This window comes from Marmota marmota, unplaced genomic scaffold (genome assembly GCF_001458135.2).
Source record: "Marmota marmota marmota unplaced genomic scaffold, marMar, whole genome shotgun sequence".
In the NCBI taxonomy this organism is placed as follows: Eukaryota; Metazoa; Chordata; class Mammalia; order Rodentia; family Sciuridae; genus Marmota; species Marmota marmota.
Window position 1 is genome coordinate 1778828 of NW_025999895.1, and position 27161 is coordinate 1805988.

Genomic DNA, 27161 nt, shown 5'->3' on the forward strand with positions numbered 1-27161 from the left:
ATCCTCAATGTCCCCTGGGAGGAAAGCCAGGCGTCTGTCCAAGTGCTCACCTGTGGTCTCTGGCTCTCCTCTAGTGAAGGATACACTCAAATATTTTGCCCATTTAAAAAATGTTTTTGCTTTCCTGCTGGGAGGGCTCTACATTCCAGTGAAAGTCTTTTGTCCTGAAATTTGCTGGTATTTATTTCCTCTCAGAATGGCAAAGCAAAGATTGTGACAAACTCCAGTTTATTATCATTTTCTTTTATGAAATATGCTTTTTGAAGTCATACTTAAGAACTTCTAAAACAAAGGTTGACTACTATGTTCTTTTTTCTCCTCTTAAAAAAAAAATGTTACTTTTCTAAAATCCAGAAAGATTGCCTGGGGTTTGATGGTGAGGTCTAGAGTCCACCTTGAGTTAAACTTTATATGAGGTATAAGTTACAGAGCAAGGTTCATCTTATCACAGAGAAATCCAGTCATTCCAGAAACACTGTTGAAAATACTGTCCTTCAGTGACTTATCCTTGCAGCTCTGCTGAAGTCAGCTGGCCACTTCAGCACAGATCTGCTCTGGCCTCTCTATTCTGCTCTACTGGCCCACGTGTCTGTCCTCTTGCCAACACCACACCATTTTGAGTTCTGTAGCTTTATAGCAAGTTTTAAAGTTGGATAGTATCAGTCTTCAAACCTTATTCTTCTCTTCCAGAATTACTTGGGTAAACTAATTCTTTATAAACATTCAAATCAACCTATCATTATTTACCTAAAAGCCTGCTGGCATTCTGATTAGATCAAACTGAACGTGTAGATCAGTGTGGTAAAACCTGGCATCTCAATGACAGTGAGTCTTGCGATCTGTAGACTACTTCCCCATTCATACAGAGCTTCTTAGATGTCTTTCTTTCCCCAGGGTTTGCAGTGTCCAGGGAGACACTCTTAAGTACTTTGTAACTTTTGCAACCTTACAAAGGGTTGCCCTGTATTTTGCACATTAAGACTCAGGGTCTAGGTTAGTTGTGACTTTAATTCTGATGAATGCCACTATGCTCTGGCAGCATCAACTTCTTTTGAGACTTCTCTTGTACACAAGCTATAGCTGGGCCAAGCGGCTAGGTGGCAGTCACCTTGATGAACGTGCCTGGAATGAAATTCTGAACCCTCCCTTCCAAAACAGGTACCTGGAGGCTGAGATAATGCACTGTCTGGGACTACAAATGCCAGTGCTTTCAGACCGCCATTGAGACACAGCTGGTGGTGACCCCCTGTGAAGCCTCAGTCTGAGGCCTTTGACTCTGTTGGCAGCTTGTTGGCATTAAGGACCTACATGAGTGCCACCCTAAACAGGCTGGTCACCAGGGCGATTTCTTCCATGCACTCAAGGGAGTCTGGTTCACCTCCAGCCCAGGTACTCAAGGTATTTTCTTTTACCTATTTTTGCCTATATTTTCATTTGTTTATTTGGTTTATTTTTGTTGTTTTTTTTCTGCTTTTGTGTACACTACAGCAAACTGACTTATTCAGGAGTCATGCCATGCCATGCTTGGCTGATCATGTAATGAAAGGCTATAGGGACCAACCCCTACCAGAAGAAGCAAATCTCCAAGGTTTAAGTGTCACCTGGCATTGGAGAACTGGACACAGCTGGCTGGTCCAGCATAACAAAATGCTACGTTATTCAAATCTGGATTTCTGTTAATGCCAAGTACAAGGAAAATGTAATTCACCTGCTAGTGGATTTTCTATCCGACAACCTTATTACAATCACTTACCAGTTCTAAAACTGCCTTGGTAGATTCAAAGGATTCTCTAGAAATGAGTCAGTCACTTGCAAGTGTGGATGGTCTTCCTCTCAATGGGCACCTCTGTGGCTTCTTTCCTCACCTCTGAGACTGAAGGTCTTGTAGCACCATGTTGGACGGTGTTGTCCAAGTCCTGTCTCGTCTGAGAGCTAAGTGGGAGGACAGCATTCAGTTCTCCCAGTAAACACGACACTGGCTGACAGTATATTTCACACATGCTTTCCATGAGGCTGAGAAATCCCTTTGTATTCCTGTTTGCTGAGTTTTAGACAAGGAAGGATGTTGAAGTGTTCAGCTTTTATCTGCATTGAGATGACATGAGTTTTTCTTTAAATTGTTAAGGTGGTGGATACCACTGACTTCTGGACAGGGAACCAACCTTGCATTCCAAGAGTCAGTCAGTCCCACTTGACTGGAAGTGCTGTCCCTCTTCCCCACTGTGCTGTAATGAGTGTATGTTAGTTTTCTGTCCCAGGTTCCTGGCCCTGAGCAGTTAAAACTCCTGGAATTTTCTGAGTGATTAGAGTATCTTTTCTTTTTCATATCAAGCCCCTTTTGACCCCACCTGCTAGCAGGTGACTCAGAGGGGTCCTAATGGCTGTAGAATGGGGCTGGTCCAACAGGGAAATGAACTGCATAAAGGCTCCTGAACAGGGGACCCAGAGCTCCTCCTTTGGCAGGTAAGCGCAGGATGGGGTGGGCATGTGGCGCGCTCTCTGGCTCTCTCCACTAGGCAGGAGACCCCTCCTGCTCCGCCCTGCCAGTGCCAGTTTGGGACCTACACCCATGGCACAGTGGGGACCAAGGAAAGGACCAAGCCCTGAAAACCTGTCCCCACTAGTCATTCAGTTCCCATGCCTGCTCCCTCAGTCCTCGGGCCGTGGCTGTCTGGGCTGGGTGCAGTGTGAAGGGCAACTCCTCCTCCACCAGTGGGACTGTGGACTGGCTCCCACCAGCCTGCAAGAGTCCCTGGAGGTCTCTGCTGATGAGTGTCATGAAGCCCCCACAGCCAGGTTACTCAACCCATCCTCCCCGAATACAGAGCAGACGGACAGAGTGTGCGGGTGCCAAACATCACTTAACAGCAACCCAAAACAACCTGCAAACAATGCACCGCTGGAATGAAAACCAGCAAACCCCTCCAACTCTCCAATCCAATCGGTTAAAAAGGCGGTGGGCGGGGGGCAAAAGAAATCAAAAACCATCCTACTGGGACCCTGGAGCTCTCTGCTTCCTGGCTGCCATGCCCTGAACAGGCTCCCTGGCTGGGATGTGCTGCTCAATTCTGGCTCAGTGCTCTGGAGCCAGCTGACCATGGGCTGAACTTCTCAACACCTGAGCCAAAAGGGAGTCTTCCTCCTCTAAGCGGTTCTTGGGAGGTTTCCTGGTTGCTGCAACGCAACACCAGGTAAGTGCTCTACACAGAGCTGGTCCCCCAGCCCAAACCTGTTTTGTTTTTGAGGAATCTAAGACTTCAAGGGAGGCTCCTGGACTCTCACACTTTGCTGCCCCTGAGGTTACCAATGACTCATGCTGACTTGCCAAGCAGAAAACCAGCACCCCTTCTGAAGAGGCAAATCTGTCCCTAGGGGCAACTCTCAGGATGCAAAGAGCACAAGGAACTGCCAGGAGTGCTCCACCGACAGCGGTGTCGACCACTCTTTGGTGTCGTGGGGCCTGTGCAACGCCACCTAGCTTGTTTGGGACAACTTCAAATTCTTGCTTCTCAGCCTAGGATTCAAGTCTCAGTGTGTTTTCATCTAATAAAGTAAAATCACAAGGCTGTGTTTACACTTCATACTGACAAAGACGAGAGGTGAATAGACACCATACTGCCTGGAGCCAGGCAGACCGGAGGGAGGGCCACAAAGGACAGAGCTTCTCATGGTCGCCTCCCCAGCACCCCTCAGGAGCCCTGGCTGCCTGTTTTAATTCAGGTGCCTGAATGACAGTGGTGCTGAGCAACAGTGATGAGGTGGTGATGCTGCAACCCCTGGGAGCCACGGTGCTGTACTGAGAAGAGTAACAAGGAGGGCAGCCGAAGGGGCACGCTGCCCACCATGTGCACCTGCACCTCCACTCACTCCCTGTCTGGGAAGCAGGGTGGTGGCGTGGCACACCCATCAAACTGTTTCTTCAAGACATTTGTAATTTTTTTTAAATTACAAAGAACTGAATACTTAAGTTAATCTTCCACTGGGCTTACTCTTATCATGGTTCTCTCTTGCCATCTGATTTGCTCTTTCTATGTTAAGAGGACATGCCCTTGACCCCCACCTTCCCCTTACACTCTCCAGTCAGCCCTCATGGAGCCAGAGGCCAGTCACCACCTCTGTGAATGAGGAGAGGAAAGCGGCTGCAGTGGCCCCGGGCTCTTTCCCACTCACCACTCACCACTCACCCACTACCTGGAAAGGGTAACCCCACTTAGAACTCGGGCCAGTAAGATTCTGGGAGCAGCAGAGCTCGTGAGCTTGTGCTGGCAGCCTTCCATGGCTCACTGTGCAGTCAGTCTGTCCCCATCACAGGGACAGAGACAGATATCACTGCAGAGCTCTGAAGCTGGTGCACGTTTCCTGGCCAGTAGCCAAGCCCCGACTGCCAAAAATGAGGGAAGAGGAGATCAGCTGGAAGGAATTAAAACAGGTCTGGAGCAGAGCAGAGCCCCAGCTCCTCCGCCTCCAGACACAACAGCAGCCTCCAGCAGAGAGGCAGCTGGGGGACTTCTCATCAGTTCTCCTCTTCCTCTGCCAAGGGGTCTCCCTCTCCAAGCAGACTCCTGAAAGACGAGAGCTGGGACAGACACTTGGCTACCTGGGCTGACTACACCCCTCCTTAGTCGGCATCTCAGGCCAGGTTCTATTCAGGTCTCCTAAGTAGGCCAAGCACCTCAGCTGCCGCGCTCCCACTCGAGACGGCACCGCAAAGCATACTCTCAAAAGCATCCTCAAATGGGGCTATTTTTGAAGATGTTTTCTGTTTAAACCTGGGAAGTTTTTCCTACTATAATTCTGAATATTTTGCAGGTACTTTTCTGCTACACCAGGTTTACCTCCTAATGACCTTAGGCGAATTGAGCCATGCAAAAAGGAAGGGCGGGCTGCTTCTGCTGCTTGAACTTGAGGTTGTGTGACCAAAGACACAATTTTTAAAAAAATCAAAAACTCTGAAACGCACAGGTCTCCACCTGTCAACATTCTTGCCCCTCCCCCCAGCTCAGTGTATAGAGGGTTCAGTAGGGACCACCCAGTCACTTAAGTATCTTTTGTGGCAGGCAATTTATATGTGTTGCTCTCATTCCCTCCGAGAGGAGACAAAGGGTTCTGACAAGAACCCACCTCCAGGGCAGAAGACCGGGATGAGCCGAGGCAGCAGCCCTACATAGTTTAGAGGACTTGATGATCTGTAAGTGTACACGTTTTGCTCAATGAGAGGTCAGCGTATTATCGCAAAAACTCAATTCATGGAAGGGGAAGAAGAGAGGAGGAGAGAGCAGTGAGGCGAACCCGGGCAAGGAGAAGTGGGAGAGCAAGCAGCTGCTGGGCCCGCAGGTGGGTGGGCAGTGGGCAGCTGGCTCCCAGGGGGATGCACCTGCTCTGTACTGGCATGTAAGATGGAAAGAGCCTATAAACCGCATAAGAGGAAAGGAACAGAGATGCGAGTGTATCTTGGGTGGCAGTTCTGCCTGAGGAGACTCACTCTTTGCAGCTCCACCTGCCCAGCCCCTCTGTGCCAGCGGCCAGTGTCTGTGTAGACAAACCGCTATGCACCACCAGCTTCTATGCTGACGACTGAAGCTTCCGTGGTTCTGCCTTGTCTAGTCATATGAGGACTTCATGCATGTCCCTCTCCTCTGGTCCCCTTCCCTCACCCACAGGATTCTCCCCACTGACTGCCTCAATCACACTTAGGAATAAAGTGCCAGAGTGTTTCTGAACCTTAACAGCTCCAACACAGCGTTAACTTCTTGTGAACATTTATCAATTGTGCATTTGATGAGTACCAGACATTTCAGCTGCTTTATGACCGTGAGCACATTAACTTAATAGAAGCAGATGGACATGATGACAACATGCTGGCTTGAGGATTTCACAGGGAATCTCGCCAGATATGGAAAACTTCCACCAGAGCAAGGTGTCCACAGCAGGCGAGGCCAGCGGTACAGGTCAGGTGAAGAGGCAAAGCCAGGCACTTCCCACTTCTCTCCATCCTCAGCAGCACTGGAAGCAAGGTGGGAAGGCCCACGTGGCAGAGGCAAGGAGAAAGAGCAAGGACCACAAGCTCCCATGCAGAGCATCCTCCACCTGACTGTTCCTCAGTTGGCACTTGCCCCATGGTGGGGAGAGACTGGTGAGCTCGCACACTGCCCCACTTGCTGATTGTGTCTGCTTGTCCCTAGTCTGTGATTTACACAGGAGGTCGGCAGCCAGGGACGTAGCCCTCCGTTGGAATTCTCTACAAATCAGCCCTCGAGGTTCCACTGTGAATAAGGGGCAGCCTGGAGGCCGTGGGATTTCACTAAGGGAACCATAATGTGAACACTGATGGAGAAGGAACAACCCAGATGCTGCTTCCTCCTAGGAGCCCTGGCTGAGCCAGATTCCCCCCTGCAGGTCCCCAGAGCACCTGTATGCACTGCTAGTCACAGGACACAATGACAGTCCCAGGGCTCTGTTCAGATTTTCAACAAGGCACCTGGAGGACACTTAGAGTGTCCTGCGATTCATTTTCACTTACTTTCATGAATGGTTTTGTGTTTTTATAGGAAGAAGCCCATATCCATGGGGAAAAAAAAAAAAAGCCAGTTCACAATGGTGGAGCGTGCAGACAGGAGCTGCGCTTCTCATTCCCAGTCCTACCAAGGTCCTTAGCCTGCGTCTGCAAGGAGGCTGAGACAGGTGTGGGCTGGAGTGTGCACCCCAGCATGTCCCCGTTCTTGCATAAACTCGTGGTCCTGCTACTCCAGTGGCTGTGGTGGATGCAAACTGCACAGCTTGGTCCAAACACCGTGGAGATAGCCCTCAGCGGTGGACAGCCGCTGCCTTGCGAGCTGAGAACACTCACTGTAGATTGGACTTTGTGCTTTTGTTTTTTTTGCTGAAGTAAGTAATTTCACCATCTATTCCTGAAGGAACGCTCTTTTAAACATTGAGACACAAGGATAAGGTGATGAATAAGAAATCAACAGTAACGTTATAACAAGAATGAAAATCATTAAAAAGACCATTTCTTGGGCTGGGTTGTAGCTCCGTGGTGGAGTGCTCACCTAGCATGTGAGAGGTGCTGGGTTTGATCCTCAGCACCACATAAATATAAAATAATAAAACAAAGGTATTGTGTACAACTACAATTAAAAAAAATAAAAATAAAAGACCATTTCTTGGTAATCTTTCTTTCTTTTTGGTACTCAGATTAAGCCCAGGGTTTGTTTTTTTTGTTGTTGTTTTTTTTTAACCACAGAACCCTACCCCTAGCCCTTTTAATTTGTTTAATTTGTTAATTTTTAAATTTGGGGTTTGTTTTGTTTCTTTTGGAACCCAGTAGTGCTTTACCAATAAGCCATATCCCCACCCCTTTTTTATTTTTTTTAATTTTGAGACAGGGTCTCGCTAAGTTCTTAGGGCCTTGCTAAGTTGCTGAGGTTAGCCTCAAACTTGTGATCCTCCTGTCTCAACCTCCTCAGTAACTGGGATTTTAGACATGTGCCACCACCCCTAGATTTCCTGGAGATTTTTCTAATTGTTACGTTCAAACGAGAGGGTGGCAAGGCTTCTGGGAGGTACAGGTGTGCCAAGAACCTGGGATTTTCTTCCTGGGGCTCGGCTCTCAGCCAGCTCATTAAGGAAGAATGTGGCCTGGGAAGGCTGTGTCCTAATTCTCACCTGCCACTGAGATCAGGATCCTGGAGAGATGGCTGGCCCTGACATCTGGTGGCATGGAAACAGTGTGATTCTGGTGGTCCTAGTACTGCTAGGGCTGAGATACAGCCCAGGGATAGAGTGTGTGCCTGGCATGTGTGACAGATTTGATCCCCAGCACTGTAAAGATAAATAACGATTTGCTGGTGATTTGATTAATCCATAAAAGGAAAAAAAAAATATTTTTCAAAGTTGTTATATGCTCATGGTGCTGAAATTGCAAACATTTTGGAGTAGATACAAATAGTCCTATCCTGTCTTTTCCTAATTTCAAAAACTGCATAATTATTTTAAGTTCTACACAATAAACTAACCCTACAGTCCATCGAATGTTGCTGGGATGGAAGCATGCTAAGCCGAGGCTCCTCCCTCTTTGACCTCTAGGATTCGTTGTTCTTCGCCTACACTAGTCCAAAGTCACTCCAGTAGTACATCTGTCATTCCTCTGAAGACCTTTCTCAAAGCCAAACACAGAGACAACACCTCTGCACCAAGTTTCCAGAGATGGTTACGTGAATAACCATCAGTAAAGCTGAAGGGAACATGACCCTGACACACATGCCAGATGGGAAGTGCTCCATACTAAGGTGCTGACTGAGAGACCGCCTGGCTCTTGGGGTCAGCCCAGCCCTGACTCAGTCAGGGGCACAGTGTTCGCTCGCTCGCTCGCTCATGTTTACCTAAGGAATCGGGTCACTGTGTCACCTGGGACCTCCTTTCTCTGACTCAGTGCTGGTTCTTCCTCTCAGTGACTTATAGACACACAGAACAGACTTTGCACTTTCTCCATGCAAACACAACACTTCACACCTATGAGCCATCTGACAGGCAGCCTGACCTTTCAGTAGAGAGGTTTGGTGACAGCTGTTGCATGAGCTATGCCCTTTGACCTACTAATCCCATTTCTGAAAACAGCTGGAGAAATGCTCCAAAACAAGGAGAAGCTCCGAGGCTCTGCAAAGACAAAAAAAAAACTGTGATTTTATATTAACAGGGGAATCCTTAAGTAATTGTGCCCATAAATATGATGAAATATTGAATTTGAAGCTAAAATACTGGGTGACAACATAAAATGGTAATCTTAAGTAGTTTTTTAATTTTAGAAACAAAATACAAAAAAAAATATATATATGAGTCCAATTGAGTAAAACTATGTACATATATGGACAGAAAGGATCAGGATCTCTAATAACAAAAACAGCTGGGACTGCAAGTATGTTTTCTTCCATTGGCTCCTTTTCCTGGTTAGCTCTCATAATATTGTTTGTGCAGTAAGAGGAACGAAAAGAAAGGCTCACTCTGGGGCTCTGTTCACAGCGAGAACCCTGGGACCATGTGGCTGAGGAAGGAGCCATAGGCCGTGCTCACCTGTGGGAGACCAACCTTACACGTGACTGAGTCACACTCCACAGCTCGGTGCTGAGGCGCTCAGTCACAAAAATGTGGCAGAGCTTTCCCCACCCTTCTTGGGTTCGAGGGTCAGTGTCTAGTGCATGGGTGTGTCTTGCTGCAGCCCCATGGGTGAAGCTACGCTCACCTGTTCCTTTGTAATATAACCCCTTGTCCTGTTTAGGATAGAATCTCCTATGGAAGTGCCTTGTGTGTGTCCCCTCCTCTTACTGTGCCCTTGGGTGTGGCCTACCCAGGTGTCAGTCAACCTGCTGACAGTGGACATCATGAAGATAGACTCTGCCCCCTGAAACCTGACCCCTGGCCTCATTTGAATAGCTTCTCCTCAATAAAAGGGGTCAGCATATGCTCTCTCTCTCTCTCTCTCTCTTCCTGCGGACCCTTAAGGTCAGAGGAGCCGTCACAGCAACCCCAAAGAAAAAGGTATTTGTGTCTCTTGTGTGGTTATTTTGTGCAGCCCAGTTAGCCCAGTTTAACTGGAATGACCCCTGAGCCTTTAAGTCGTGAAAACAGAAACCTGGCACTCACCTGTCTCACAGCCTGAGCCCTCTGCTCCCTCAATTGCACTGCTCTTGCTGCCTTCCACGTTCTCAAGCACCCCAAGAGGGTCCGAGAAGAGGAAAGCAAACCAGGGAGCCCAAGATCAAGGTAAAGAGAAAACTAGGAAGCAGCCAAAGAAGAAAAAGAACACAGAGGAGAGGAACGGCTGGAGATGGAAGAGTGAAAAGCCTGCCCCTGGCCTTTCCAGAACCCTGCGGGGTTGGCCCTGACCACCATGGTGCCAAGGGACACGGGGGGAGAGACCAGACTTTGAGAGAACAACTCAATTACATGCAAACTTTCCAGGCTAGAGAAAGGAAAAGGAAAGGCTGAGTGAGGACACAAGCTGTGTCAGGGGCCACCCTGATTCTTGGTGGCACTTTACAGTCCCTTGCAAACATCAAGGACTCTCAGCTAGGACCGGGATGCACAGTGCCATTCTGCCTGGACTGAGGCTTTGGGGCAGCATGCATGGACATCAGCTCCTGCTGGCAAAGGCGGAGTGGGCTCCAGGGGAAAGCATGCAGGTTTGGGGTCCAAGTCCTGGCTCCCATTGGGCTCTGCTGTACATTAGGCTGAACCACTGGGCAGGTGCATGCTGAGCATCTGGTTCCTGATCAATCACACATGGATGCTCCTGCATTAGCTCTGCTTTGACTGCTCCTGGGCTATTAGCAAAGGCAAACTGGAAAGCATATGGGAAAGAGCGTTGTGAATTAGGGCATTTTCTATCAGTACGCGGAGCCCCGCTCACACTGCTGTCTCCACCAAGGCCCTGTGTGGTACGCCTGTCGTCTCTAGTGATGGGAAGTGGAGCAATCTCACAGGTTCACCCCGAGAACCTGATGGCTGGAGAGCAGCACGGCACACTCAGGGTGGGAACAGGACCTGTGGTGGTGGGGGGGTGCGGGGTGCAGCCAGGCCTCCTGAGACCTGGCTTCCTCAGGGACCACAACGTCCACATTCACTGACACTAGGAGCATATCCACCAGACACAGAGGTGTATGTAAACTCACAGCGGGGACAGCGCCTGCAGCCCTTCCTCAGCATCCTTCCCAGCCCACCTCAGAGGAGGCCTGTGTCAGGGCACTATGCTGCCCCGAGGCAGGCCCACCCCCAAGCCCAGGAGGGACATGGAGAGCCAACACCTGGGGAGACACAGCACAACAGAACCAGTGCATGCAGCACAGTGCCAGCACTTGCTCCAGAAAGAACCATTTACTGACACCATCATGACAACATGTCCTGAGCCTCAGAAGACTGCACATCAGGCCACCAGCCTGCTCAGGGGCCTACCCACAGAAGGGTCCTGTGCAGAGAAAGCCAAGCCAAGTGACACCCTGCAGCCACCGTCCTAGAGCAAGGCCACAGTGCTCACTGCGCAACCCAGATGCTGGCCAGGCAGTAGTTAATGGCTCTGACCAAGCCCTCAGCGTGAAGCACACCCCCAGTGGCATGCCTTGGAGCACTCTGCAGGCATAAATCAAAAAAAGGGGAGGACTTCCCAACACACTTCAAGCCTAACAACTGGCATGTAGTGAGAAAGAACAAGGAAAGCTGACCAGTAAAAGGAAGAGACAGTTGAAGTGGCTGCTTCCCTGCACTCTCAGAATACACTGCTCAGCTCCAATGTGGACGGTAGACCTACTCACCAAGGCACATGAGGCTGCGGCTTTGCCTCTTCCAGTTACTGATTTGGGGGCCGGCAGAAACCTCCCACCAGCCAGTTTCACAACCCCTCAGGACTCTGGTGACAAACTGCAGGTGGAAGAATAGTGTCCTTGCTGGCCTGGCGCCGAGATGCTGCCCGTCAGGGCGGCCCTTGTCTCCCATGAGGCTACACATGTGGCCAAGGCACTTTCACTGCAGGGGACCTATGAAGGAGTCTCTGTGTCTCCACCTCCCACTGTGAGGGTGTTCTGTTGAAGAGACACATTTATCTGAGGAAATCTGATTTAAAAGACTTGCATTTATTAAAGTCATATGAGTGGTTAGCACAAAGAGGCAGGACGGTGACAAAGAACACAGCTTCTGCTCACTCATCAATATGCCTTTACAGAACCGGGGCTGGGCACCTCCCGTGGATAAAACAAAGTCCAGGCCTCTGACAGGCACCAGGGAGGCTGAAGCTATAAAACAGGAGCAAAGGGGCAGGCAGAGGACAGGAGCCTTGGTTGGGAACCACACTGGTGCTGGTCTTGATGACCACCAAGGGGCACAGCTAGGCACTCCACCAAAGGGCCAGGGCAGGAAGGGCAGCTTACAAATCAGACCTTGGGGCATTCCAGGGCTTCAGGAAAACTCTAGATAACACTCAGCATTCGGATGCAACATTAGGGAAGAAAATCAAAGGCAGAGGCCTCTCTTTACTTAAAAATCAGCACAGAACCACAGCCATCCATCAACCACAGGACTGCCACCCTGGCTCAGGACATGCGTGAGCAGGAGCCCACTCCAGCCACCCACTGGAGGTCCTGCTGCATGTCTGTGCCGTAAGATGGCTGCTGCTCTGGTCAGTCTGCTGTTCTCTGCCGGCACGGCCTGGGTTAGCCCCACTTCTACAGGGCAATTTTCTGGGGTGAAGCCCTGGGGCGCGAGCCGAACATGCCCGGGCTGCTGCTCCTCCCATGGTCTAGGAGCTTCCTCCTCTTGTGTGTTCATTTCATTGGCTTATTTTTTTTCTCTCTTCCTTCCTGCTTTATTTATCTTGGGGAGGGGGAAACAAATGGAAAAGAAGGTTCTATAAGCTGATCAGGGAGCGTCAGAACCGTGGGACACTCAGCAGCCTGGGGCCCTCTCCAGCACTGGCTCCTTTCAAGGAAGGACACAGACGATGCCTGCCTCTCCAACCTCTCCCAGCAGTAAGATGTTCTGGGGAGTTCAGGGGGGCCGAGGTCACAAGATCTCCAACCAGGCCTCACACCCCTTGAGCCAGTTCTACACAGCAAATGGTTTCTTGAGGGACTATTCACAGTCATTATGGTACCCTCAAATAAAAGAGGTGGGTGATAAAATACCTGGATCCCCCATCTTATAATCAATTTTTGTAAAAACTTATGGGTTTACATTCAAGCATCCACTGGTCAAGAGTTACAAGCCAATGTGTAGAGATGGCTGAGTGATGGTAAAGAGGCTGCCAGTTCCCTCCCCTGGGCAGCCTGCTCATCTGCTGAGCCCTGGGGCTATTCTGCTAACACCTGTCAGGCAGTCGCTCCCTTAGCCCTCTCCTGCTGCCTTCACTGTCAACTTCTCTACAAGGTTCTTCAGGTACCTTAAACAGGCCCCTCATCTCTGGGCCCAGAACCCATGCCATCCATCTAAGCATGCTAGCGCCACACATGTTGCTTCTAATAGGGCCACTGCTCCCAGCAAAACTGACAGGCATCAAATGCTTCTATATCCTAAAACTCCCCACCTTCTGCAGTCATAACACAGAAGCAGAGACGACCACACTGAGAACGCCAGTCACCACAGACGTGAGGAAGGCCACAGCTATGAAGGCCAGCTGTGCTGAGCACACCTGCCCGAGTCCCCCTGCCAGTTACTATACTTACAGCCCACACTTCCTCACTATGAACGCAGGGCTAGAGGTGGCTCATCCCTACACTCCTGCTGCAAGGGCTGGGAAAGCCGATTTCAGTGATGCAGATGATGTGCAATAAATGCTAGCCAATAGCACTCTCGCAGTCCTAGCATTTCAGCCACACTGTAGGAACACGTGGATGAGGGGCAGGTGCCACTTTGGAGAAGACACTGAGCGTTAATCCTTGCTGGGCAAAGCAGCTCATAACGCAGCCTCAGAAAGCACAAGCTGAGGTACCAGGCACCCTAGAGACCAAAACAAGTGTGCTGGCAGAAACCCCCAAAGGGTGTTAATGGCCTCGGGTCCCTCTCGCTGGCTGGCAGCTCTGAAGGGCATCAGTGAAGACAGGTGGAGGCAGAGGCACGAGAACAGCTGTGGGTGTCTGCCATGTTCAGAATCCCCCTCCTCACATGCCAGGTACCTAATACATTCCCCTGGCTCTTCAAGGTGAATGTTAATTTTTCTTTTACATTTCAATCTTTTTCAAACTAAAAGTGATCCTGCTGAGCTGCATCCCATGGGTAAGAAATGCTTTTCTTGTCATTCAGCTTTGAGTATTTTATCATTTTAAAAATACTTCCTCTTTACTCCAAGGTTTTAGTTTTCAGAGTTTTAAAAATGTCATCTTTTCATGATGGAGTTCCAACTCTACTGGGTGGTCTGAGAGCAGAATTCAAATGCTGCTGACTCGTCAAGATTATTACAGCTTCGTCTGGATTCGGGTACACATTTTGTGAATGGCCCATATGTGCTAAAACATGATGTGCATTTTTTTAAAAATACTTATTTTTTAGCTGTAGTCGGACACAATACCTTTATTTATTTTTATGTGGTGCTGAGGATGGAACCCAGGGCCTCACACGTGCTAGGCGAGCGCATTACCGCTGAGCCCTAGCCCCAGCCCCATGATGTGCATTTTTTGTTTGTTGGACACATGACCCTTTACAGTTCTATCAGGTATGGCTGATTAACCTGCTATCAACTGTGGGCAGGCGAGGTGTGGCTGGGGGACAGGGTCACTGGGGTATGCCTTGGAAGGACACATCTTCCCTGCAGGCTGCTTCTCAGCCCCTCCTCCCTCTCGCTGCTTCCTGGCCACCATGAGCTGAGCAGTTTTCCTCCACCTTGCCCTTCCACCACGATGTTCTGCCTCATCTCAGGCCCATAGCAATGGAGCCAGCTGACCATGGGCTAAGCATTTGAAACTGGGAGCTCAAAATGAACTTCTCCATTTCCAAGTTTTTCTTGCCAGGAATTTTGGTCATAGTGACGAAGAGCTCACTGACACACCTTCTTTGCTTCTTTTTACCTACGTGGTATCTGAGATCCTAAGTGCATTCCTGCCTTCTTTCAGGCCTCACTTTCTGTTTGTCAACAAGGTCTCATGGTCAGAGGCACAGAGGTCATGACCAATGTCCTTCTTGATCTTCTCCACTTTTTCTTTTGTCCCTTTCAACATTATCTCAGATTCTGCTTTGATTCATATCAAAAGTGTCAACCCGTGAAGTTCGCCAATCCCAAAAAACCAAATGCCAAATGTTTTCTCTGATATAAGGAGGCTGATTCATAGTGGGGTAGGGAGGGGGAGCGTGGGAGGATTAGACAAATTCTAGATAGGGCAGAGGGATGGGAGGGGAAGGGAGGGGACATGGGGCTAGAAATGATGATGAAATGTAATGGACATTATTATCCAAAGTACATGTATAAAGACACGAACTGGTGTGACTATAATTTGAATACAACCAGAGACATGAAAAATTGTGCTCTATATGTGTAATAAGAATTGTAATGCATTCCACTGTCATATATAAATAAAAACATTAATACAAAAAAAGAAATAATTTACTGAGATAATCATAATTTTTCTTTTTTGTTTGTCAATCAGGTTAATTACAAATATTAAACCAAACTTGACTTTCTTGGACAAATCTCCTTTGGTTATAATGTATCTTTTTAGAATATATTGTTGGATGGAATTTGTAATTAAAAAAAAAAAACTGTCAACCAACTTTGTTAGTTCATATTTTTCTTTTCATCCTTTGATTTCAACCCTTCATGTTTGTTTTAAATGTACGTCTTGTATCATGACTTTGCTCCTCAAGAAAAAAACTTGATTAGCTCACAGGCAAAGTAAGCAGACACTTCACCTCGAAACTCGTTCTAGCCCCTGAATTCACAGTTTCCACTTGTTGCTCTCCTCCTGTTCCAACTGCTGTTGGTGAGAAGCTTTCTCTCCTGTGGGAAGCCCCACTTCCATGCCGACCTTTTGGGTCAGATTCTCAGCTGAGTCATCAAGAAAAGAATATACAGCAAACCTCACAGCAGTGTCTGTGGTTTTGGCGACTGGCACCTTAGCTACCTTAGTCACACTGGGCTGCGCTCTCCACTCTGCCCCGCCTCCCACTCTCTCACCTGTTCTTGGTCTCAGCTGCAGGCTGCTTCTCAGTCCAGTCTTCAATCACCCTCGGGATCTCCAGCTGCTTTCCCTCCTGACTGCTGTTCCTCTCTCACACCTCCAGTGCTACCTTTGGTCAATGTGAGTATCTCTGTCCCACTGGGTCACTTCTCTTCTGCGAGAGAGGTGGACAATTCTTTCCTTCCTGCCTGCACCCACACAGAGCAGAATAAGGAGGAAGAGCCACCTGTACAACCAGGAGCCCCTGGGCCGTGCCTCTGCCTGCTCCTAGTAGGGGCCCACACCTGAATGGACACTGGGATCCATCAGCCTCATTCTTCCCATGGCAGCCTGAGGTCTGGGCTTAGTGCAGGGAGTCAGTGGCCGCCACACCAGGGGCTTAATTCCCTTTCTTATCTACATAAACCTGAGTTTTATGTTAACTTTTTTTAAGTGGAACTCGGTCACACTACGTGATGAACTGTTCATCCTAACAGAAAAATGTCCCTAACGACCCTGGGGCAGTGACAACGTCTAAGTGTGGGGAAAGGTACTGTCCTAGGGGTGGGCACACTACAGGTCCTCTAACCTGGATGACTGGGAGCACGGGGAAGCACAACAAGGTTTGCACAGGACAGAGGACGCTGGGCCTCAGAGAAGATCTCCCACAATAAAGCCCATTTTCCCCAAGTAGAGCCCAAACCAAACTCCCTTGTGACTGAGGTCTAGAAGGCACAGCTCAGCGCTCTGTGGGCAGGAGGGTTGGGGGCTGCTCTCCCTAAAAGCGCAGCGGGAAGACAGTTTCACCGGGCTCATGTTTTCAAAGGAAGCTTGATGAGATCAGTGAGTACAAAATTTGTTGTCTAGAAAAGAAGCTGAAATTTAGAAGACTCCTCAAAGAGCAAATGGCAGGTTACCTCCATCCCAAACTGTAGAAATTGATGTTTCCAAAAATGGATCTTACTGATTCTCAGCTGAGTCATCAAGAAAAGAATATACAGCAAACGTCACAGCAGTGTCTGAAACGAACACGCACCATGCACAGCAGCCTGGCCAGAGAAGGTGACCAAGCATATTCACCTACCTAGGACTTTGGCACACATGCATTCTGCCACCTCCTGACTGCTGTTCCTCTCTCACACCTCCAGTGCTACCTTTGGCCAATGTGAGTATCTCTGTCCCCACTGGGTCACTTCTCTTCTGCAAGAGAGGTGGACAATTCTTTCCTTCCTTCCTGTACCCTCACAGGGGGCACGTGAGAGCAAGACTTCCCATGTTGATATGTGCATGAACACCACGTCACTGACGCTTGAACTCCTTGAAATTCCTCAACGTGATTGAAAGGAAGTAAGTATCCTGACCTCTATTCAATCCAAAACAGTGTCTACCATCCCCACTCCTGATGTCAGTCAGGGCTGCAGGCTGCACGACGCAACGGCATTCATCTAGTTCACAGCAAGCCCCACAGCACCAACGGGCACCAGACAGGTCATGATCAGCCACACACAAATATGCCCAGAATGAATCTTAAATGGCCGCATGCCACTCAATCAGAGGGACAGGAAACAGCCAAAGGGAAAACACATTTGTGACTCTTACACTGCAAAGAGACACATGGCGAGCAAGGTGACGATGTCATTGTTCATTCTGAATTACCGAAATCAGTTTCTGAAAATTAGAAGGACTGAAACAAAAATGGAAGGAGAAAAGGCAAAGTCTTCCAAGAACTATTTCATCATTAAATAAGAGTCGCAAGCAGCCCTGCCCCGGTGCACATGAACATGTGCTGCACATGTGAAGCAGGGCTGTGTCGGGTTCACAGAGCAGACGACTTCTTTAACGACCATGCCTAGTTTTCCGAACCATTATCTTACTGAGAGAGAAAGAGTTGGGAGAGACCTTCCTGAGCATTACTGACCAGAACAACTTGAGGTCTCTCGTTCTCTCTTTTTCTCATGGTTTCATAGATTTGAGTCCACAGCTGGTCAGCTCCCTTGTTCTGGGCCTGGGGTGAGGCAAGACACCATGGTGGAAGGGCATGGTAGAAGAAAGCTGCTCAGCTCACAGTGGCCAGGTACCACAGAAAGGGAGGAGGGGAGGGAGGGGAAAGGGGGCTGGGGACAAGAAACCCTTCCAGGGCATGCCCCCAGTGACCTACTTCCTCCTCCTAGGCCCCACCTCAATGAGCCTCCACTACCCTCCAGTAGTCTATTAAGATAATGAAGCCATCAATGGATTAACCCACTGAAGAGGTCAGAGCCTTCAGGATCCAGTAACCTCCAACCACCACCCCAAGCCCTACTGCACTGGGGACCAAGCCTTCGGTGCACAAGCCTCTAAGGACACTTCATATCCACCCATGACATGAGCATTGTCTTCTTCTAGGTCATCTACTGTCCAATAGATAAATACGACAGTCATTTTCAGCTCAATCCTGGCTCCATTTTCTGGAGCAGGAACTGGCAAACTATAGCCCTGGGGCCAAGTCTGGACCCTGATGTGTGGACAGCCAGGCTGTATGCTGCTCGGAGTACCTCCAGGGTATAGCAGCAGTCTGCTCAGAGCCACTCCTTCTGAGAAACTCAAAAATGCTAAGGCAGAGTGGCTTGGTAACTTGTCTAGGCAAACAGACAACTACTCAATGTTGGACATACAGAGTTTATCAAAAGCAATAACCCAAAGGTGCACAGCATACTCAAAAGCACAAATAATAAATAAATTGTGCTAACAAATATGGGCCACCTGTGAACTTCCTGAATCAAACCAGAAAAGTATGGCTGCCTGGGCATTATCCAACCCGTATCAGAAGAACCAGCCATGAGCTTCTCAGTTACCAGGTGTGACCCCTCACCTGAAACCCAGAGGAGGAGAAAACCCCATGACTGGGCAGAGCACGTACCCCCACCTATCATCAGACCACACGATGAACCCATCAGGAGATGGACCAGTGATGGACCTACAACCCTCTGCCCTAACCCTAACCCCAGGCTTCAACCCAGCTTCAGCTCCCTGCTTCACATGTGGTCTACTTCTGAACTGCCTGTCATCTGGACCCTAGCCTAGGGTGAGTTCTGAGCTCTGAGCAAGTTTTTGGGCTGGTTCATAATCTCATCTGACCATCTGCAGTGACCTGATTTTGTATCTGCTCCCTGCCTTTGCTCTCAGAGCAGCCTCCTAAGACCCCGTGACCACATTTTGGAAATCCACACATCTCACTGTATAAAGCATAATGTGTGACTTGGGTGTTACAGATACCAGAAATTAAGACTGGAACAAAGGAAACTGTGTTGGTCCAGCCGATGACTGCCAATGACCACGGGCACTCCATGAACTGCAACTGCTGAGAGTGACGTGGCGTGTGAAATTGCTGCTGCTGTGGAAAGACAGAGTGTGTCTGGTCTGTGCTGATGGCCCCGGCTGCTCACGGCAGATTGTTCTTGTAAATAAAGCTGTACTGAAACACAGCTGTGCTCACTGGCTTGGCACTATGTCCTCAGCTTTCTTACCACAACTACAGTGTTGCGGCTTTTGACCCAAAAAGCCTAAATGAAAAAAATCATTGACGATCTGAAGCGCCACAGAGAAAGCCTGCTGACCCAATCTGAGAGCTACCCTGAGCTCTCCAGCCTTTATGTTGGGGGATCCTAAATCCTAAAGCCCGGGCATTGGTTAAGCAGAGCACAGGGCACTGACACAGCTTAAGTGGGAGTGTGACACTCGCCAAGTGCTTCCAGCGGTCTAGGACACTTCCAGCGGTCATGGCCTGAGGACGCTGGGGCTTCTGCCTGTGAGACGGTGACAGCCTACGAACACCAACATCCAAAAGCACACACAGAGAAGAGCTTGAGAAGCAGGCCACTGAAAAGTTAGCCCTTGCTGACCTTTCAAGGTAAAATCTTGGATTATCTTTACTTTTCAGTACATTTTCTGCAAAGAATATATGATCCATTTAAATTAGAAATTACTGACTTTTTGTGGGGTGGGTACTGGGAACTGAACCCAGGAGCACCCTACAACTAAGCTACATTCCCAGGCCTTTTTATTTTATTTAGAGCCAGGGTCTCAGTGAGTTGCTGAGGCTGGCCTGGAACTTACCATCCTCCTGCCTCAGACTCCCAAGTCACTGGGATTACAAGTGTGCATGAGTGTGCCTGGCTTGAGTAGACTTTCAAATGAAAAAAATAAAGCCCTTAACTCTGACAACATGAATAAGTACTGTCTGACAAACTATATTCCCTTCTTCATTTATAAGAAAAAAGTTTTAAAATTCATCTCTTGCAAAGAAGTGCACAGTGCCCCTTCTACCATCTTGAGCCGAAGGGCCTAGCAACATGTTCTCTTTAATCTGACTTCAGCACCTTGGTATAGCAAAGCGTGGTTCATGGTAAAAGAATTGCCCACCCAAGACACTGCTTGATTGTTTTACGCAGTGGCTATCTGAAGACAACTGTCTGCAGCTGTGGCTTATCGGATCCAAAGTCTGCCTTATGGTAACTGTATTAACTTGATTTGTCTTTCACTGCATGTCATACTAAATGTGTATTTTAAAGAAATTTAATCATATCCTCACTCCAAAAAGAATTTCAAGCAGCTATGGATGTAATGCATCATGTCTTGGCAGGCAGAAGCACATCCCTGGGGAGGGCAAGGGCCTGCCCTGGAGCCAGGAGGCTGGCCTCCAAGCGGAAGTAACTCTCTGGAGTACCTGGCCACTCACGAGTGGAGGCCTGTGCTTGCTAACTCAGGGTGCAAGAACACAGTGCCAGGGAGGAGCTCACCAACTCCATGAAATGGCCTGTGTCTGGCCACAGGATCTGGGAGTGGCGTGGGCAGGCGCGGAGGCCGTTCCAGCCTCCACTGGTGTTGTTTTCCTTTCTCCCTCCTCCCTGCACGTCCATTCAGCTGCCTTGATCTGGGAATCCCCGACCCCCAGTGAACCCTGGGTTGGCAACCGAGAGCGAAGCTGCAGCACAGGGTCTATTTTGGAGCTGGCATGCACTCAGCAGTAACGGCAAGGAGTCCATGAGGAGAGGCAGGAGATGAGTGGCCAGGGGCCTGCTCCCCAGTGGATCCATGTGCTCCTGCAGAAGCTCCTGCCTTCCAGTTGTACTGCCTCTTTTACCTTTCATTTTATTGTTTCTCTAGAATGTGCCCGTGAGGTCTGGTATGGTTACAGCCAGTGAGGTCCCAGGGCTCCTGTGTCACCTGGCTCACCTTCACAAGCATGATTCTCAAGATATCTACTCACGTGAACAGCTCAGGGGCTCTCCCGCAGAGCTGCAGGAAATGAGAACATTCAACGCCTCCGCAGTCGCCCCAGGCCCACCCTCTGAAGTCACCCATCTCCTCTGAATCCTCCCTGTCCAGAGGGGCTGCCCTTCTCACTCCTTTGGGATGCTGCCTGCACTAGGCACATCTGTCTGGGAGCTACCTTTGCTTCCTCCAAACTTGTGCTGTCAGTAATGCTCAGATTCCACTTTCAGCTCATCCAAGGAGACCTCTTGGATCCCACAGCCCTAGTGATGTCCCTGAACTCTGGGAAAACAACAGGCCCTGGCTTATGCTGGGTCATGCACTGCCTTGAGAAGCTCAGGGTTTCTCTGCCTTGCACAAAATGCCCACTGAAGCCCAGGTGAGCCGGAGCCTGCCTGCAATCCTAGCACTCAGGAGGCTGAAGGAAGGAGGACTGCAAGTACGAGGCTAGCCTGGGCAATTTGGACGCTGTCTCAAAAATTAAAAATAGAAGAAAATGCTAGGATGTAGCTCAGTGGCAATGTACACTGGGACTCAATCCCTACTATTAAAAGAGAAAGAAAATAAAAATGCCCATTCAAAAAGTGCATTTTTTGCTTTAGGGCCACATTTTAACTTCAGCTGGAAGATGAGGGCTGAGACAAGTCTCTGTGTGCCCTGTGGAGCTCAGTGTGGGCACTCGGCACCCAGCTAGAACTGGGCAGTGACTCACTGCATGAGCTCCTGGGTCACAGGGACAGCAGCTCTTCCTGGGGGCATAGTTCACACAGTCCAGACAGGGAAAGAACACTGTCCTTACAGCCTAAAGAAGGCAGATACCCTTGGAAGGGAAAAGGGGCCCGAGAGTGAGGCAGAAGGGTGGCGTCCCCATGCACCTTCTTCCTACGAGTGTCTTCCGTCTCCTCTTGTTTGGCTGGAGCCCCTTTCCCAGTTCTGGGTGAGGCATCTTTGTGCCCCGGCACTTTCTCCTCTGCCACATTCTGCTCCCAGTGCAGATGCTCTTCTGTGTGATGGCGCCCACCTCCCTCCCGCGTCCTGGCCCCTCTCCTTGTGCTCCCTGGTGAGGGCCTCTGCAGACCCGGCTGCCGTGCTCTTCATTTCAAAGGCTGCAGAACCTCTGGCCAGGCCCCGTCATTGTTGGCAGTGTGGAGGGGGGAGCACAGGCGGCAGAGACACACCAGTGCCCTCTCTGCAGCCCGTCCAGGCAGGCCCTCTCCTCCTCCTAACTTTTCAGAGAGAAGTAGCCCTAGAAGGAGGCCCTTCCCTGGTAATCCCAAGTCTTGGGAGTTGGGAGAGAGTGGGAGGGAAACTGAATGGCTGGGGGCTGCCGTCCAGCCAGCCCCACTCTCTTGACCCCTCATCCCAGGGTTGGGGTTGACCTGGACTTTGCTGCAGAGGCAAAGCAGGAGGCCATTTTCCTCCAACATAGCACCTCAACAAGCTCAGGTCACCCCTGCCCCAGGCTGTGGCACCCTGAGGGGTCTCCGGAGGGCTGATCACTTTGTTGTCATCATTAGCCCCCAAGACCCACACTTCTCAGTAGCTTCTCTAGAGTCTGGGTAAGAGACCAGAAAACGGAGTTTGGGTTGCAACGCTGACTGGGCAGAAACCCCAAGAAAGTACCCCCACAACGCTACAGTGTGTGCCGCGCGCGGCTGCACAGCTCCCGCCCGAGCACTAGGAAATGTTTATCTACTGGCTGGGGGACAGTGGCTGCATGCAAGCTTTTCATCAAAACAGAAAGGATTTGTTAAAGAAAGGCACAGAGGCACAAGGACCACAAGTTTTAGGCCAGACTGGGCAAGACTTTGTCTCAAAGTAAAATGAAAAAAAGGGCTGGGAGTGCGGCTCAGTGGTCAGGCCCTGGCCCAGCATGTATGAGGCCCTGGGTTCCACCCCACACCACCCCCACAACAGAAGAGGGCAGGATGGCCTGGGCAGGAAGTTGGATTGTCAGCAGCACACACACAGCCCGCCGTAAGCACTGCCAGAGACATGGGTCTCAAGGGCAAGCTCACCCATCTGGGTAATTCCCAGAATATTCCCCAGGGTTCTGGACTCTTAAGAATTGTGGTGGGAAACAGGCTGTGGCCTTCTTCTTTACTGATGAGAATACTGGAGATTATACTTGGACAAGAAATGAAATGAATTCTTTTTCATAATAGCCTTTTCTCCCCAAACGCAAGCTGGTTACCAGAACTACCGATCTGATGGCAACAGCACTTCTACACTTTAAAAGAGGTGCACAAGTTTGTTCTTAGAAATTGCAAAGGAGCCAGCTGCATGTGACCTGATCCAGAGGGAGAAGCACCTTCCACTCACAAGCATCTGCCTGGAGTCCTGTGAGTCAAGGGAGACTAGCATGTTCCTGCTGTATTGCCTCGGGAGACCTGGGCTGCAGCCTCAGACCCTGTGACTTGGGACCCGGCCCCAGCAGGCTCTTACCAGCGCAGAGCGATCTTGATGGGAGTGGTGAGGCAGGATGTGAACAGGTCCGCAGGAAGGTCGGGGATCATGGGCAGAAGCTCGTTGGCCTCACAGGCTGCCAGCTGAATGCAGTTTTTCATTGACGGGGGCAAAGGCATCTGGGCAAGCGGGTGGTTTGGGTTAATTGCAGCTACCTATGGGGAACACAAGGAAAAGAGAGCGGCTTAGCTGACACACTTTGGGGAAGGTGGGCATGGGATGAAGAGGAAGAGTGGATCACTAAGGACTTAAGTTTTGGGTTTTTACTCCAAGTCCATCTGAGGAGGCATTAAGGTTGAGCTCTCTCCTGGAGAATGAAGGCAGGGCCAGGAAGTGTCCACATCACTCCCCAGGACCTTCTGGTGGCAGAACATCATTCTGCCCTGCTAAATCCTTCTTCCTTTGTGGCTGTGCTTTTCCTTTGTTCGTTCTTTCTTCCCTCTGGAACTAGGCGTGGAAGGGACCCAGGGCCTGTGCATGCGAGGCAGCGCTCTTCACCCCAGGCTTGGTATCCCAGGTCCCTTTCGATTCCATTATCACTTCAGTGTCCACGCACACTTTGCCAGGTCTGTTCTGGTGTCCTACTTACTTTAAACATTCCACCAGTCATCCACTGCAACCTTATTTTGGTGTGGTGACTGGCGCAGGAAGTTGTTGAGAGCATATGATATCAACACCAAGAGCAGAAGTCAAGGCCATGCCTGCGGCCTCCCGGCCAAGAGACTGAACGACAGGTGCAGGTGCACTCCATGCCTGCACGGCAGGGGGCTGTATCAAGAGTACAGCTTTCCTATTTCCACCCATTTCTTAAATGTTCTACAACAGGCATGATTTTGTAACCAGGGAGAAAGGTATTGGGTTTTTAAATTCAAAAATGTTAATGTCCCTTCAAAGAAGGATAGTAGCACCAGCTTGATATTTACCTGGACAGGATTTAGAGTGGCAAAGGCCCAGGACAGGCTGCACCACACCTCGATTCCCAGAGAAAAGGCTATATAGGGCTAATTGATGCACACTCTAAGAATGCCACAAAATCTCACTGTTGACTTAAAATCTAATCAAGTGTGTGAATCTTTAAAGTAATGCAGCACATTCAAATGTTTTTAAAACAGGACAGAACTGACAGGCAGATGTCCTCCACACTGCTGAGGCCAGCGAGAGCACGCCGCCACCAGCAAAGCAGCGGCCCTCACGTGAGCCCGGCGCCACACACATTCCCCTTCCTCGGCCTCATACAGTGCATGCTTGTGACAACATCTGAATCCACCAAGTTTTTAATGTCATTTCAGAAATAACAAAGTTCACGAGAATTCATGGTGTTTTGGCCAATAATATTTATTAAGCATGATGCACAAGGGACTGGGCAGATGTTACTCTGCTGCTCCTGAGAATAACTGTGAAGAGAGCTGTCAAGTTCCACAACCAAAACACTCAGGGTCACACCAGGTGAACTGGGCTCACGAAATAATCACACAAGAGACAGAGATACCTTTTTCTTCGGGTCCTGTGACGGCTCCTCTGATCTTAGGGGACTGTGGAAAGAGAAAAAGAGAGAGAAAGAGAGAGAGAGAGCGCGCGCGAGGGAGCACGTGATGACCCCTTTTATTGGGGAGAAGCCATTCAAATGAGGCAAAGGGTCAGGTTTGGGGGGGCTGAGTCTAGCTTCCTGATGTCTGCTGTCAGCAGATTGACTGACATCTAGGAAGGCCACACCCAAGGGCAGAGCAAGAGAAGGGGACACACAAAGGGAGTTTCCATGGAACATTCTATCCCAAACAGGGCAAAGGGGTAGGATTACGAAAGAACAGGTGAGTGTAGCTCTACCCCAGGGTGTGCCTACTCAGACAACTGGCCTTGCTGTCCGAGTGGGGGCGAAGACCGAGTCCCCAGTCACGGCACTAATGGCACTACCGCGCCAGACTGCAGTGATCTTTCAGATCCCTGGTGCATCAGGACTGGAAGGCGTGGTCACTCGGTGTGGCCCCCACAGAACACAATGTCAGAACTGCTTCATCCAAGAAAGTCTCCAGCTCGGGAGGCATGGCAGTGGGCCACGGTGAGTCTGAGAACCTGGGTGCACCAAGGTCCGGGGGTGAGGGGGTTCCAGGTGACCCTGATGCCTCCCCAGCACTGCCACGGTGTCCAGCTGGGGACAGGCCACAGGGTAGAGGCAAACCAAGAAGACACGGGAAGACTGCACTAGTTCCTGAAGAGAGCACTGCATTATCGCTAGTTGGCCTGAAATACGGTGTCTGAACATAACAAGACATAACACACACCCAGATGGCGCCCGACAGGGCTGGGCACAGTGAAGAGCTATGTGCGTGGTGCCCCAGTAACCCAGCCATCTCAAACCTGTAAAATGAAGTTTAGTGCAAGAAAGTGGCTCTTTCCAATACAGACTGACTTATTTACCACATGGTTCAGCAACAGGGTCCAGAGAATCGTGTTACAGAATGCTGCTCATTCAGCTTCCGGAGCTTTGAAGGAGCTTGTTCTTCAAGTGAGTTCTTGGGCTTACGGCATAAAAACCACAGGACATGATGACATTCCTTTTTTGGATAGCAGCAGACCTCTAAGAAGGACAGGAACTGAGCATCCGCAAGGATGGTAAATACTAAGGAGGGTGCAACAGGTTGGGGAGGCAGGGTTTTTAATCACGATGGCCACACATTTGTTTCCTGAGTTGTAAAGAACACTTCTGCTCCTTAAATTATTAACAACTAATAAGTCCCTCTAGTTCCACAGTTCCTAATATTTCTCAAATACTTTTCACACAGAGTATCTCATTGGTTTTTCCCAGCATCCTCATGAGGTTACATTTTATCTCCATTTGAAAGATCTTCAGCAATGAGGAAATGTGGAGGCCGCAAGAAATGATACAAGTGTCTAACAGGTTGGTCAGCACGAGCACCAGAGTGCCACCATGCTGCTGCTGGCTTTAGGGCTCCTCTGTGTCATGTTACCATCTGGACCCTCTAGAGCCCACGCAAGTACCTGGGACTCCAAGACTCCAAAGAGCACACCCGGCACCCTTCCGTCACACAAACGAAGCTGCATTGGCTCCCAGGTGCACAGCTAGCAAAAGGGCGCACATGTGCCCTTGCTTTCCTGCCGGTAACCCTCGCCTGTGGCACTGCAGATTTCTTACACTGAAGGTACTACAGACTGGAAGTGCCATCAGTAACCTGGCTACTGCAGGAACACAAACCCCAGGTACCAATCGGACACCAGTGTGCACGACAGCAGACACAATACAAACCTTCTGAGAAAAACTGTGCTTTCTGGAGGAATGTACTGAATTACATGTGATGTAAAATTTGCCATTAATTATTTAATTTTTTCCCCAGTGCTGAGGTGGAACTTGGGGTCTCGTGCCCGCAGGGTAAGCACTCCAGCACTGAGCTGCACCCCTAGCCCCACGTCCACTCCTTTACATGCAGAATGGATATATATGTATGTATGTTGTTGTTGGACACAATACTTTTATTTTTATTTGTTTTTATTTTTACGTGGTGCTAAGGATCAAACCCAGTGCCTCGCACATGCTAGGAGAGTGCTCTACCGTTGAGCCCCAGCCCCAGCCCCTATGTGCAGTTTTGTTGCAGGAAACAGACTGGTCAAGAAACAGCAAGCTGGGGCTGGGGATGTGGCTCAAGCGGTAGCGCGCTTGCCTGGCGTGCGTGCGGCCCGGGTTCGATCCTCAGCACCATATACAAACAAAGATGTTGTGTCCGCCGAAAACTAAAAAATAAATATTAAAATTCTCTCTCTCTCTGTCTCTCTCTCTTTCTTAAAAAAAAAAAAAAAAAG

General features: G+C 49.6%; 1 protein-coding gene across 2 annotated transcripts in view; it reads right to left on the bottom strand.

Annotated features, from left to right (window-relative positions):
• The window catches only part of Rptor (regulatory associated protein of MTOR complex 1), a 341575-nt gene that overhangs the window by 139253 nt on the left and 175161 nt on the right, over window positions 1-27161 (bottom strand). For both annotated transcript variants that reach the window (XM_048797491.1, XM_015504082.2), the window contains one exon: window positions 23328-23503. In XM_048797491.1, the coding sequence (XP_048653448.1) occupies window positions 23328-23503 (176 nt within the window). The remainder of the gene's footprint in view (window positions 1-23327; window positions 23504-27161) is intronic.